General features: G+C 43.5%; 1 protein-coding gene across 1 annotated transcript in view; it reads right to left on the bottom strand.

Annotated features, from left to right (window-relative positions):
• The window catches only part of STAU1 (staufen double-stranded RNA binding protein 1), a 41,803-nt gene that overhangs the window by 15,119 nt on the left and 11,843 nt on the right, over positions 1–14,841 (bottom strand). Inside the window, exons 5-6 of the mRNA XM_049781366.1 lie at positions 13,072–13,237; positions 4,864–4,962 (exon numbers count right to left, since the gene is read on the bottom strand). Of these exons, the coding sequence (XP_049637323.1) occupies positions 4,864–4,962; positions 13,072–13,237 (265 nt within the window). The remainder of the gene's footprint in view (positions 1–4,863; positions 4,963–13,071; positions 13,238–14,841) is intronic.

Consider the following 14,841-nt stretch of genomic DNA (forward strand, 5'->3'; position numbering starts at 1 on the left):
AAAAGGAAATGAGCTTTCAGGAGGAAAAAAATAATAAAACCTCATGATAATGCGCCCCAGTTCTTTAATGTGAAATCCACCTCTCTGGGGGATGAAGACAAAAAGCAGGGAGGAAATGAGCCAGCCTTGTATGTCCCCCAACCCCCATTCAATTAGATCCCCAGTACTACATCTGGTTCTCTTAATACAGCCCAGAGGGATCTAAACATGAACCTGGAGAAAACCCTGAGCACCACCACACTAAGGGCTAAAAACCATTAACTCAAAAAACACTAAAAATCCCCCAGTTTGTGGTATCACAACCAAGATTATATAACCTCCCTGTCATTCTAACAATAGAAAGAATGGAAAGTTCTAAATGTTAAAAGGGGGGGCCGGAGAGATAGTATGGAGGTAAGGTGTTTGCCTTTCATGCAGGAGGTCATCGGTTCAAATCCCTGCGTCCCATATGGTCCCCCATGCCTGCCAGGAGCAATTTCTGAGCCTGGAGCCAGTAATAACCCCTGAGCACTGCCGGGTGTGACCCAAAAACCACAAAAAAAAAAAAAAGTTAAAAGGGGAGTATTAATGGGTAGGGCACTTGACCTGTATGCGACCAACCTTGGTTCAATCCCAGTACCGTATGATAGCCCCACAGCACTACCAATAGTTAAGCCCTAGCATTGCCAGGTATAGCCCAAAAATGAAGAAAAAGCCAAGGAGAGCAAAAATATTTAAAGAGCTTCCTGGGTCTCCCAGCATCCCATATAATCCCCGAGTCTGCCAGGAGCGATTTCTGAGCATAGAGCCAAGAATGACCCCTGAGCACTGCCAGTTGTGACCCCAAAACGAACAAACAAACAAACGGGGTGAGGAAATGAATGGACACTTAGCCAAAAAAGATGAATGTTACATATATGGGAAGAGTTCTCAACATCATTTATTTATCTCAATCAAGACAACATCAAGATATTGTCTCACACCACTGAGGACAGCGCATATCAAAAAGACCAGAAGCAACCTGTGTGGAGGGATGTGGCCGAAAAAGGGGAAGCCTTATTTACTGCTGGTGGGAATGTTGTCCAGGTGAGACCCTATGGAATCATGGGTGAAAAATTCACAGAGTTGAGGAGAGCATGCATCCAGATTCATGAGGTCCAACAGGTACCAACTAAAAGGGTTAGACCACAAGACTAAAGACTCTAAGACACATCCTAAGCAAAATAACAAAAGCCAAAGATACAGTCGGAGAGAACTCAAAGTAGCAAGATCAAGGAAGGAAATTCAGAAAGAAAAAAAAAGTGTGCTTAAGAGTAACAGATTTGGGGCCAAGAAATAGTACAGCTGTAGGGCACTTGCCTTGCATGTAGCAGAGGCGGAGATCCCTGAGCAGAGAGAGAGAGGCAGGAAGTCTCACAGGTGGAGCATGATCCAGTATATATTCATTTAGTGTGATCTGAGGCGCTACCAATGGGCACAAGCCCTTAGACTAAAATTAGACTTTCTATTCGAAGCCAGGCTATACACATTCTTTGCACACATACGTGGGTGGAGGATAAAAGGTTTGCTCACTGGCACTGCATGAGCACTACTAGGAGTGACCCACCACTGAGCTTTGCAGTATGTAGCACCCCTAAACAGAAAAAAAAAAAAAAAAAAACCAAGATGGGGGCTGAGAGATATTACAGGAGACAAGGGGCTGTGGAGCCAGAGCAATAGCATAGTGGTGGGGCATTTACTTTGCATGTGGCTGACCAGGATGGACCCGTGTTCGATCCTCAGCATCCCATATAGCCAAGCATATCAGAAGCAATTTCTGAGCACAGAGCCAGGAGTAACCCTTGAGTACCACCAGATGTGACCCAAATTTCCCCCACCAAAAATGGCAGCTACTTCAACCCTGTTTCTAATATCCAATACCAGATATGGTCCCTGAGCACTGCCAGGGGTCACTCCTGAGCAGAGAGCCAAGGAATAGCCCCCGAGTACCACTGGGTATGACTTAAAAAAAATTTTTTGGGGGGGCCCGGAGAGATAGAACAGCGGTGTTTACCTTGCAAGCAAATGATTCAGGACCAAAGGTCGTTGGTTTGAATCCCGGTGTCCCATATGGTCCCCCATGCCTGCCAGAAGCTATTTCTGAGCAGACAGCCAGGAGTAACCCCTGAGCACCACCAGGTGTGGCCCAAAAAAACAAAAAAAAAAGAAGAAGAATTTTTTTGTTTTGGGCCACACCCAGTAATATTCAGGGGTTATTCCTGGCTATGTGCTCAGAACTCGCTCCTGGCTTGGGGGACCATATGGGACACTGGAGCATCAAACCACTCGTGGTCTGTCCTGGGTTAGTGCATGCAAGGCAGATGCCATACTGCTTGCACCACTAGTCTGGCCCAACTTAAAAATTTCAAGAAACAACAAAACCCTGAAGCTATATACATTTTTTTCAGTATTAGGGAAGATGTATGTATGTATATACATACTTTATGTGCATGTACAAATTAGTGGCCAAGACTAGAACCAGGAACCACAAAATGCAAGATGCGTGTGCTTATTTAGGCACATTCCCCAGGCTCCCACCTTCTACTAAACACTTGTACTTCAAGGGGCAAGATTTCACTATTAAAAAAAAAAAAAAAACAGAACAGGGGCCGGAGAGATAGCATGGAGGTAAGGCGTTTGCCTTTCATGCAGGAGGTCATCGGTTCGAATCCCAGCGCCCCATATGGTCCCCGGTGCCTGCCAGGAGCAATTTCTGAACCTGGAGCCAGGAATAACCCCTGAGCACTGCCGGGTGTGACCCAAAAACCAAAACCAAAACCAAAAACAAACAAACAAAAAATAACAGGAAATCTTTCTCACCTAAGTTTGGGGTAAAGAAACAAAAAAACAAATGTCCTGTTCACTTATTCAATAAATATATCCTGAGCACCTGAGAATCCAATTTGTGCCAACTAGTCATCCAACTGCAAGAGACATAAAAATGAAAAACATCTCTTGCTAAATTGTAAAGGAAGCTAATATACGCCTTTGCTATTTTAAAAAGCTCAATGCTTACATAGGAGATGTGAAACCACCAGAGGGCGCACTAACAATTTCCTTTCTAGGACTATTACACCCATCTCGAATTCTCCCCATTACTACTATTCTGTTACCTATGATCATAGGTACCAAATCCAAATTTAAAACAAAAACAGAAGTATGATTAAGCAATTTAACCTTCAAATCTCAAAGAGAAAAAATATTAACATAGTTATCTCTCAATAACTTTCCAGAAAGTTCTGTAGCTCAAACAGGGCATTATGTAGCCAAGAGCAGACCCAGCAGTCATTTCTGAAACCCTGGGGATGACACAGGGAGTGGTTCGATTAGCAGAGGTTCTATAGTCAAATTGGTTGCATAGCCTGGAATACCGAGAGCTACACTCTGGAGACGGTTCAGAGGAACACCTCGAAATCTCTCCCACCTTTTTCCCTTCCTCTGCTAGTCTTGGGCTACAGCCCCACATCTAGGCCACAGAGGCCTCCCATAGAGAAATGCTGGTATAGAAGTGCAGCTTGCCTCCCAAGCAGATGTGAGCAAAGATACAGGAGCACATGCTAGGAGCACCTAAGCATGATGTGACATAGTCAAGCATGTGTGTGGCCCCCAGTCACTCCAGCAGCAAAGTGAGAGATAGAAAATTTTAGGCCCAGGGATGTGGCTGAAGAAGTAGAGTACATACAAATCTTGCTTGGATGAAGTTCAGCCCTACATGGTCAAGGAGTGTGACAGATAGCAAGAACACAGAAGCAAAGCAAAACATTTTAAACACAAATAAATAGAGGCCACAGCGATAGCACAGTGGTAGGGTGTTTGCCTTGCACATGACCAACAAGGGACAGACCCAGGTTCAATTCCCAGCATCCCATATGGTCCCTTGAACTGCCAGGAGCGACTTCTGAGCACAGAGCCAGGAGAAACCCCTGAGCACCACTGGGTGTGACCCAAAAAACAACCACCCAAAAAAAAAAAAAAAAAAAAAAGACCCCAATAAATAAAAGTCCCCACATTCCCCTCCTGCCTCATAACTATGCCTTTGAAGGAAACTGCATACTAAATTTACCTCATTTTCTTTTCTAAATAACCCATTAACTACTTTTTAGACCCCAAAGCCGCTAACAATGAGCAAACTAGAAGGAGAAAGTGGATGGTAACAAATTCTCATCTTTTAAACAGTAACTGACAGAATTTTTAGGATGACTTAAGGAGAATCTAAGTTGGGGGGGGGGTGTAAAGAATGCTTTCAGACTTAAAGGAACAATACAACTGCTCTCTAAGAGCACACCTGTAACAATAAAACCCACATTCTCCAGCCCACTCAAGGAGTGTGAAGACACCGTGGACAGCCAAGAGATTTAGGTCACCCTAGTGACTACTAGAAGGGACCAGAAATGTGGTGGAATGTGTGCATGAATATCGAAGACCCTGGGTCTGATCCTGAGTAGAGAAAGAGAAGAGCAAAAAAGAGGGGGCAAGAGGAGAAAAGCAGAGAAAGTCAACTAGAAGATGAATTATAACACAATGCTCTGATAAAAAGCAAAGCTTCAAGTTAGTATTTGGGGTTTCACATTTAATTAAATGTTATTTTGTTGTTTATTTGTTTCTAAGCCACACACAGTAGAGCTCAGGGATTTCTCCTGTCTCTGCATTCAGGCATCACTTCAGGAGGGACTTGGTGAATCATATATGGTGCTGGGATCTAATCTAAATAGTCCATGTGCAAGAAAAGGGCCCTATCAGCTATCTATCTCTCCAGCCACTATCTGAATGTTACTTAGAAAAAAGTAATTCTGTAAAAGACAATAGTATTTTTGATACAGAGTTCTACATGTAAAATAAACTTACCTCAAAATTCACAGGAAGATTCCGTTTAAGTGCAATCTCAAATACTTGACTTATTTCAGATTTATTCAGATTTTCTTCTTCGGCCTCCCTTCCATTCACCTAAAAGGAGAGTGTTTCCATCATTAATTCACTGAAATCACAACTTCCTAGGTGAACAATAAACCTTCAAAATTACATAGTAGTGTCAGCCCAGTAGGATCACAGCAAACGATGACAGGGAAGTTACACAGTAATCTACCAACCTCAGTGAGTTTGGTAACAGTCACAAAGTAGCTCACCTAGCACCATCCAGCCCAGTAAATCCTCAGTGACTTGAGGAAAACCACAAGAGAAATATGACATTTCAAATTGACTTTTTGATCTATATTCTCATAATTCTATTTGCCATAGTATTGTAACAATATAAAGTAAATTTGTTTGTGCCTCCAAGGGGCAGGCCAGGGTATTGAGAAGCTCACACTGGTGGTGGGAATGGGTGTTGGAATATTTAATTCCTGAAATGACTGTATTACAAACAACTGGATAAATCAATGTGACAATAAAAACTGTTTTGTTTTGGTTTGGTTTTGGGGTCACACCTGGCATTCAGGGGTAACTTCTGGCTCTGCGCTCAGAAGTTGCTCCTGGCAGGCTTGAGGACCATATGGGATTTGAACCGGGTTTGTAATGTGTTGCCGCATGCAAAGCAAATGCCTTACCACTGTGCGATCGCTCCATCCCTAATAAAAACATATTTAATAGGAAAAAATGTTTCCTCTATTAAGTTTCTACTCTTTGCTATTTGGAATGATAAAGAAAAATAATGATTTGCTCTCTGGATTCAATGAAAGCAAAAAACAGATTAAAAAGGATTGTGTGTCTAGCCATCTTCTCTGCCTTCTTTAGCAATAACACAATTTAAGCAATGCAATAAACCCATGAGAGTGATACAATAATGGCAATTATTTTATTACTTGTAGTTATTTCTTTTCCCTTTCATTCTTTTTTTGTTTTTGTTTCTGGGGTCATACCCTCTTGGGACTTACTCAGGCTCTGTGCTCAAGGATCACTCATGGCAGTATTCTGGTAATATCTATATCCACTACCCAAGCTAACCATGTTCAAGGCAAATGCCTTAACCCCTACACCATCATCTCTTCAGCCTTTATTTTAAAAATTATTTTGAAGGGGTCAGAGAGATAGCACAGTGGGTAACACACTTGCACTGAATGTAACCTACTGGTTTCCATCTCTGGCATCCCATATGGTCCCCTGAGCAACACCAGGAGTAATTCCTGAGTGCAGAGCCAGGAGTAAATCCCAATAGGGTATGGTCCCCAAACAAAAATCTTCATCCTTGTTGTTTTCAAAGTGCTTGCTCAATTCAAGATCTTTGCACAAGCTGCTACTTCTGCTTGGGAATGAACTTTTCCCCACATATTATATTTTGATCATCTTCAGTCTTAGCTAAAATGACTCCCTCAGAGCAGATTTTGAATGTATCACCTTCTCTAATGAGAAGGGGACTTTTTGTTGTTGTTTTGGGCCATACCTGGCAGTTCTCAGCTCATGAACCCAAATGCAGTTCCAGGGATCAAGACGATGTCAGCCTGTGCAAGTTAAACTTTATCTTATTCTCACTCCAGCTCAGGAAGGAATGTCTTACACTTACTTGCATAATACTTGTTACTTTTTCATTCCAGCATTGGCTGTGATTTTTTAAATCATTACTAATATCTATTGGCACTACTCATCTAGTGTAGGGACAGAGCAGCTGGCTTCATGCAGAGCCCAGCATAATACCTGTCATCAAGACTAGACAAGCCTACTAGGTAACAGAAATGATGGGTTTTATTGGCTGTGTTCTAGAAAATGATTTGAGCCACCATACAAAAAGGCTGGGAAGCAACAAGTATTTTAACAGGCTGCGCCCACCACACTGGCTGGGATATAGTACCATCCATCAGGTGAAAAATTTAGCCATACACATTGCTATACAACTCATCATAGAGATAATCATGGACCTGACAACTTTCTTCTCTACATCATTCATAATAGGAAAAACTGCGAGTCTACAAAACTTAAGACTTTACTAATTATGCGCGTCGGGACCGAGGTCCGGTGCGGAAGGAAGGCCGCTGATCTCGGAACCAAGCGCGGCGGGAACGGTGGCCGCCCCCTCGCCCATCGCGCATCACACGTTCATGGGGCACCTGGTGCTAAACCATTCGTAGACGACCTGCTTCTGGGTTAGGGTCTCTCACTGTAATCTATTGAAAGTCAGCTCTTGACAAACACACACACACAAAAAGACTTTACTAATTAAAAAAAGCAAACAAACACAAAGGCCCCCAGGACAACGGTAGGATATTTTGCCTTGCAAGTGGCCACCCAGGACCAATGGTGGTTCGAATCCCGGCATCCCATATGGTCCCCTGAGCCTGCCAGAAGTAATTTCTGAGCAGAGAGTCAGAAAAAAACCCTGAGCGCTGCCAAGTGTGAACACCCCCAAAAAATGCTTATGTGGGGCGAGAGGGATTGCACAGCAGGAAAGGTGTTTGTCTTGTGGACACCAACCCATATTTGATCACTGGCATCCATATGCTCCCCTACACCACCAGGTATGGCCCAAAATCAAATAAACAAAAATACTTATAGGGGCCAAAACAGGTAGGAATTTGCCTTGCATACAACTGACCCGGTATGGGTTCCCTGCATTCTATATGGTTCCCGGAGCACCACCAGGAATGATCTCAGAGCACAGAGCCAGGAGTAACCCCTGAACACCACCGGGTATGGCCCAAAAACCAAAAATAAAAAATATTTGTAGTGGGCTGAAGCAGGTTGGGCCTTGCACATGGCTGACCTGCATCCCTCTGTCCACCATGAGTAATTCCTCAATACAGAGCCAGGAAAAAACCCAAGCACTGTCTTGTGTGGCCTAAAATCCAAACCCTCACAAAAAGCTTATAGTTTTCAGGTTGGAGAGATAGCATCGAGGTAAGGCATTTGCCTTGCATGCAGAAGGATGGTGGTTCAAATCCCAGCATCCCATATGGTCCCCCAAGCCTGCCAGGAGCGATTTCTGAGCATAGAGCCAGGAGTAACCCCTGAGTACTGTGGGTGTGACCCCCCCCCCAAAAAAAAAAACCCAAAAAATAAAAAATAAAAAATAAAATAAAATAATAAAATAAAATAAAATAAAAAGCTTATAGTTTTCATACATTATAGGGAAAAACAACTTAGTTGTCTTTTTAACTTACCTTTTAAATATTTAAATATTTCCCTTTACCGTCTTAACTACCCACCACCCACAGAGTATTCATGAGGTCACATGATGACAGGAATTGAACACAGGGCCTCCTGCATGCCAGGCATCTGATATAGCCCCAAAGAAAAAGCCTTCTCCTAGTTACAGATTCACTTCTCTGAAAGACAAGATCTCTACTCCAAACAACAAGAATAGAGGCAAAGAAGAGGAATGAAAGTCGGTGAAAATAAAGTAGATTAACACACTTAACCTCGAACTCAGATCAGAACAACCTTTTAGCCCACCCCCCCATTCTTTCTGTGTAACCTTACCTACAAGAAAGACCTGCCCATTTCTGGGAGGGATCTTGGGGAGGTCTCAAAAAGTTTGGCCTGAAGGCGAGGAAGGGATGGATTAGAGGATTGATGGGAGGATAGAGGCAGCAGGAGGAGAGATGGCTGAAAGAAGCTAAGATGCAGGGCAAGTTGAGGAGAGCATGCTTAAATAGGTTTAAGATAATAGGCCACACATGTTGGCCGAGGACGAATAAAGCTGATATTTCCTGAACCCTGACTGCCTGTGAGTTTTCTACCCACCGCTACCCTGAAAGCTGCAGACTCGCCAGCTGAAGGGTTGGAGACACGTGTCCTGGGCTGGAGGAGAAAGACCTCTCATCCTCCATCCCCATCCACCACCATCCAGCCCATCCAAAGTGCTTTAATGCAACACAACCAATACTGGTCCTCCAGGTACTGATTGCCCCTGCCCTGACCAGTACTATCAGAAATACTTCTAAAGAGAAGTCAAGGGGAAATTGAGTGGCTGGAAAACAAAATTAACTGAGAATCTGGGACTTCAACTTTCTAGCCATGCTTAAGAATTACTGCAAAATCATGAACAGGGGCCAGAGCAGTGGCACAGGCAATAGGGTGTTTTTGCCTTGCACGCATTAACCTAGGACGAACCGAGGTTTGATTCCCCAGTGTCCCATATGGTCTCTCCCAAGCTAAGGGAGATTTCTGAGTGCATAGCCAGGAGTAACCCCTGAGCGTTACCAGGTGCCTCCCCCCACAAAAAAAAAGTTCATAAACAAAGAGAAGACACCTTAGAACTACTATATTACAATCACTTTTCAATCTTTTAACTTTTCAGGCGATTGTGACATAGATAACCTCATACCAGCAACCTCATTCAGCAACTGTCTCAACTGCTAGTTGGAAAGAACAGAGAAATACATATATTTCACTATATATTTTATATACATTTCACTAATATATATTTCACTATAACTATGCATAAAACCAAAGTAAAATAAGACATTCAAAATGAAGATTACACTCCTTTTAGATTTTAATAAATATCACAGAGAAGCATATCCATTTATTTTCATTAATTCTCTGAATGGGGGTCAGAACAATAGCGCAACAGGGTGTTTGTCTTGCATGCGGCCAACCCAGTTTCCCCCGGCATCCCATATGGTCCCCCAAATGTGCCAGGAGTAATTTCTGAGCATAGAACCAGGAGTTACCGCTGAGCACTGGCATGTGTGGCCCAAAAACAAAACAAATCTTCTGAATTACAAACTAGTCCTTAGTTTTTACTGTAAAGGCCACATCCAGGCATATGAGGTGGGGAAGTACAGGGCACATGCAGTGCCTGGGATCAAACCCAGACATAAAGGTGCACAACCACTTGAGATGAGTGCCAGATGTCTGGAGAATTATATTTTCATTGTACCAGATCATTTCTGATATAAAGTGTAACTTCACTGGAAAATAAAAACAAAGCAGACGGCAAGAGAGATCCAATAGCAGATAGGGTGTCTGCCTTACACACAAATGATCTATGTTCAATCCCTGGAATCCTATATGGTCTAAGCATTTCCAGGAGTGATCCGTGAGCACAAAGACAGCAGTAAACCAGGGCCGAAGAGATAGCACAGGAAGAGATAGCACAGCGGTGTTTGCCTTGCTAGTAGCCAATCCAGGACCTAAGGTGGTTGGTTCGAACCCAGGCATCCCATATGGTCCCCCGTGCCGGTCAGAAACTGTTTCTGAGCAGATAGCCAGGAGTAATCCCTGAGCAACGCCAGGTATGCCCCCCCCCCCCCAAAAAAAATACAGCAGTAAATCGTGAACAAAACTGAGTGTGGCCCAAACACCCCATAAAACAAAGAAAGTAAAGCCACAGACATCAGACTGAGCTGTCATTCTGGTGGGTCTCCTCAACTACATACAACAAGACTTCAGCAAGCACCCTGTCACAAACAGGCCAACTTAGGTGCACGACTACTAACAGATATTGGGTCCAATGTCCATAGACAAGCTCTGTACACAGGATTTTTATTTTTGTGTTGGTGCTGGAGTAATAGTACTGAAGGTAGGACACTTGCCATGAACACAGTCAACCCAGGTTCAATCCCAGGCTCCCCAGTCACACAACTAGCCAGCACTACCCAGAGTGAAAGCACGGAGAAAGGAGTTAACTGCCAGATGTGGTCCAGAAACAAGAAATAAAAAAACACAATCTTTTAAACTTCATTAACTTGTTTTCTTTTACATTTGTTTCTTGAAAAGCAAAATGGAAAGGGACCAAAGAGAGTACAGCGGGTAAAGCACTTGCCTTGCATGCAGCCGACTTGGGTTCAATCCCTGGCACCCATATGGTCCCGAGCCCGCCAGAAGTGATTCCTGAACGCAGAGCCAGTAGACCCTAGATACAGCCAGGCGTGGCCCAAAAACAAACAAAAAGAAGGAAAACGAAAATTATACCCAGTAATATTTTCAGGTGGCATTTCCTATTATGATTAAACAGAATCTTATGAAATCACATTTTCTGTTCAGTGGATTTCTTCCAGATTTTTGTTAACAGAACTATTTTACCAAACTATTCACTAACACTCTGGTCTCTCAATGGTAGTCACCAATTTCCAAATACCATATTCCTACTTAGTCACAAATGACTCAAATTCTTTTCTGATAACAGTAGTTATAAAACATGACTCCAAATTCAATGTCTCTCATTACGGGGTATTCTCAACACTGTGAAAAGTACAAAAGCAATTGACGAGCACACATAAAATGATTTAAAGACATTTTTATTACCAGAGATATAGTACAGTGGGTAAAGCACTTGCCCTGCATGTGGCCAACCTTAGGTTGGGACCCTGGCACCCCAGATGTTCTCCCAAGTACTACGAAGGGTGATCCCTAAGAAAAGAGTAGGCCCTGATCACATCTGGATGTAATCAATATTTTTTTAAAGTTTAAACAACAAAAAGAATGTTGCAAATGGGGTCTGTGCCTGTTAAACCTATAGAGTAAGAAAAAACAGATTATGCTGATTTCTGGGCATGAAGCTTAAGAAGCTTAGCTGCTACTTCCATATCCTGACTTCTAGAATGCTGCTCTTTAAAACTCAGTCACCAGTTATGAGAACACTTGCTTAGAAATGTGAGGCCCTGGGGCCGGGTAGGTGGCGCTGGAGGTAAGGTGTCTGCCTTGCAAGCGCTAGCCAAGGAAGGACCGCGGTTCGATCCCCCGGCGTCCCATATGGTTCCCCCAAGCCAGGGGCGATTTCTGAGCACATAGCCAGGAGTAACCCCTGAGCATCAAACGGGTGTGGCCCAAAAACCAAAAAAAAAAAAAAAAAAAAAGAAATGTGAGGCCCTGGGGTAGGGCATTTGTCTTGCTTTCTAAGGACGGACCTTGGTTGAATCCCCCGGAGTCCCATATGGTCCCCCGAGCCAGGAGTGATTTCTGAGCGCATGGCCAAGAGTAGCCCCTGAGCACCACTGAGAGGGACCCAAAAACAACAACAAAAAAAAAACAAAGTGTGAGGCTCTAGATTCAATCCCGAACCACACAAAAAAGAAAAGCAAATCCGGCCAGCACAGCATACAAAACGGTGAGCAGTATTATGATGATAACAAGCAGAGCATTTCCCTTGTATGCAGCTGACCCCAGTTCAATCCCTGGCATCCCATATAGTCCCTGAACCCTACTAGGACTGAATTCTGAGAAAAGAGCAAAGGAGTAAACCTGGAGCACTGCTTCGTGTGCCTCAAACACACACACATACACAAAGGGTGCAAGAGTCAGAAAAGTAACAGGGTACAATAGAAGTACAAAGTAACTCACCAAAAAAAAAAAAAAATTAGGAGTCCAGTGAACTAGTCGCTTACTTTGCATGTGTCCAAACCTGTTTTTTTTGTTGTTGTTGTTTTGTTTTGGTTTGGTTTGGTTTTGGGGTCACACCCAGCAACACTCAGGGGTTACTCCTGGCTCTGCACTCAGAAATCGCTCCTGGCAGGCACAGGGGACCATATGGAACGCTGGGATTCGAATCACCATCTGCAAGGCAAATGCCCTACTGCTGTGCTATCTCTCCAGCTACCTGATTTAATTTTCTTTTCTTTTTTTTTTTTTTTGGTTTTTAGGTCACACCCAGCAGTGCTCAGGGGTTACTTCTGGCTCCACGCTCAGAAATCGCTCCTTGTGCATCTAAAGCAAACGCCTTACCGCTGTGCTATCTCACCAGCCCCTACCTGGTTCAATTTTAAGCACCACACATATATGATTACCCAAGCACTGCCAGGAATGATCCCTGAGCCAACAACACCCCCTTAGTGTTGCAGGGTGTGGCCCCAAAATCCTAATAAGCGAATGAACAAATGAATATATATTTTGGGTCAGGAAAGTATCTGAGCACATATTTTCATGGGTAAACCCAAGAATTAAATGTCAGCACACTGTATGGCACCAAACTATTACCAGAATGATCTTAGACAGCAGAACAAATTACTATGGTGGGCCAAAAAGGGAAGAGGAGAGTCTGGGTGGGGAGGGGAGGGGAGAAAAGGAAAAACTAAGGACAGTTCTCAGAGCATCTTAGGAAACACCCAATACAAAAAGTCGTTCTCTCTTCCATCCTCACACTAACAGAAATAGCAAGGGCCTCAAACTCTCTTCTCGCCTTACCTCTAGCCTCTCAGGTGGGGGCTCATTCTGCAGAATCCTCAAAGCTTTTGCAGCAGCATCGTGTTTTGCAGCTTGTCTTGTCTTTCCTTTCCCATTAAATTGCTGTCCTCCCACAGAAAGTTCAACTTGGTAAAGTAATGGTGGTACTGGAAATGGATAAAAGTACCTGAAATTCAGGAAATTAGGAAAATTAGACTGATACATCGTAGGTAAATTCCTTCATTAAGGGTACAGATCATAGTAGTGTTTGCTTGCCCATATGATCCTAATCAATATATTCAGAGATTTAGGGGCTGGAGAGATAGCACAGCAGTAAGGTGTTAGCCTTGCACGAAGCCGACCTAAGACAGATGATGGTTCGAATCCTGGCATCCCAGATGGCTCCCTCTTTTTTTTTTTTTTTTTTTTTGTGGTTTTTGGGTCACACCCGGCAGTGCTCAGGGGTTACTCCTGGCTCCATGCTCAGAAATTGCTCCTGGCAGGCACAGGGGACCATATGGGACGCCGGGATTCGAACCAATGACCTTCTGCATGAAAGGCAAACACCTTACCTCCATGCTATCTCTCCGGCCCCAGATGGCTCCCTCTTTAGGGAAGTCTGAGAGCTATCATTTTATTGTTGTCATGGGATTATACTCAGCAGTGCTGAGAGGGTATGGAGTGGCATGCACTGTCAGGAGCTGGTGCCCTGGATTGAATCAGGAACTCAAACATGCAAAGCATGTGTTCTACCACTTGGGCCATGGCCATATCCTTAACAAGGTACTGGGAAATATTTTTGGGTGTATGCATATGTGTGTGTTATGGAGTTCGAAGGGAAAGGCTGGGCCATTCAGGGCTGTGCTCACTGGTTTTTCACTCAGGAATTATTCCTTGCAGTGGTCAGGGAACCATATGAGGATGCCAGGGTACTGACTGCATTCAAGGAAGATGTTCTACCCTATTTACTATCTTCCCAATCACAAGAAACTTTAAGCAGAAACCTTTCAGAAATAATCTTTATTTCTAAAAATTCCATCAGCTTATAGCCCAGCAGTCTTGTTTACATTCACGGGTAGGCATTTTTCAAAATGGCTCTTAGCCTCCCACAAGGGAAAGGAAATGAAGATTCCATTCTGATCAATTTTAAAAATCCATTAATGTCTTATGATGGCCAGTAGATTTTTAATGCATGGCATTTTCAGGTTTCAATTAATAATTTACCTGTACTGCCAAACACAAAAATTCAAAAAGTCAGAAAAATCTTTCCATATCTGAGACTTTCACCGTTTTTTTTTTTTTTTTTTTTTTTTTGGATGGGGTGGTGGTGGTGGTTTCCTAGGCCTTACTCCTGGCTCTGCAGTCAGGGATCACTCCAGTCAGGGTTGGGGAACCAAAACCAGGTCAATCACATGCAAGGCAAATGCCTTAACCACTGTATAACGTCTCTGCATTGCTCTCAATTTTTTGAGGCCATACACCTGGTGATGTTCAGGAATCACTTCTGGCTGTACACTCAGGTATTACTCCAGGCTGAGCTTAGGACACCATCTGATACCAGTGAGTAAACCCAGATCAGCCTCAAGCAAGACTAGCTTCCTACCCATTATACTATCTTTCCAGCACTCTACCCCCAATTCTTAAATAAATTTATTTAAATAGGGGCCGGAGAGATGTCATAGAGGTAGGACCTTTGCCTTGCATGCAGAAGGACAGTGGTTCAAATCCCAGCATCCCATATGGTCCCTCAGCCTGCCAGGAGCGATTTCTGAGCGTCGAGCCAGGAATAAC

The sequence above is a fragment of the Suncus etruscus genome, chromosome 9, assembly GCF_024139225.1.
Source record: "Suncus etruscus isolate mSunEtr1 chromosome 9, mSunEtr1.pri.cur, whole genome shotgun sequence".
NCBI classification, from domain to species: domain Eukaryota; kingdom Metazoa; phylum Chordata; class Mammalia; order Eulipotyphla; family Soricidae; genus Suncus; species Suncus etruscus.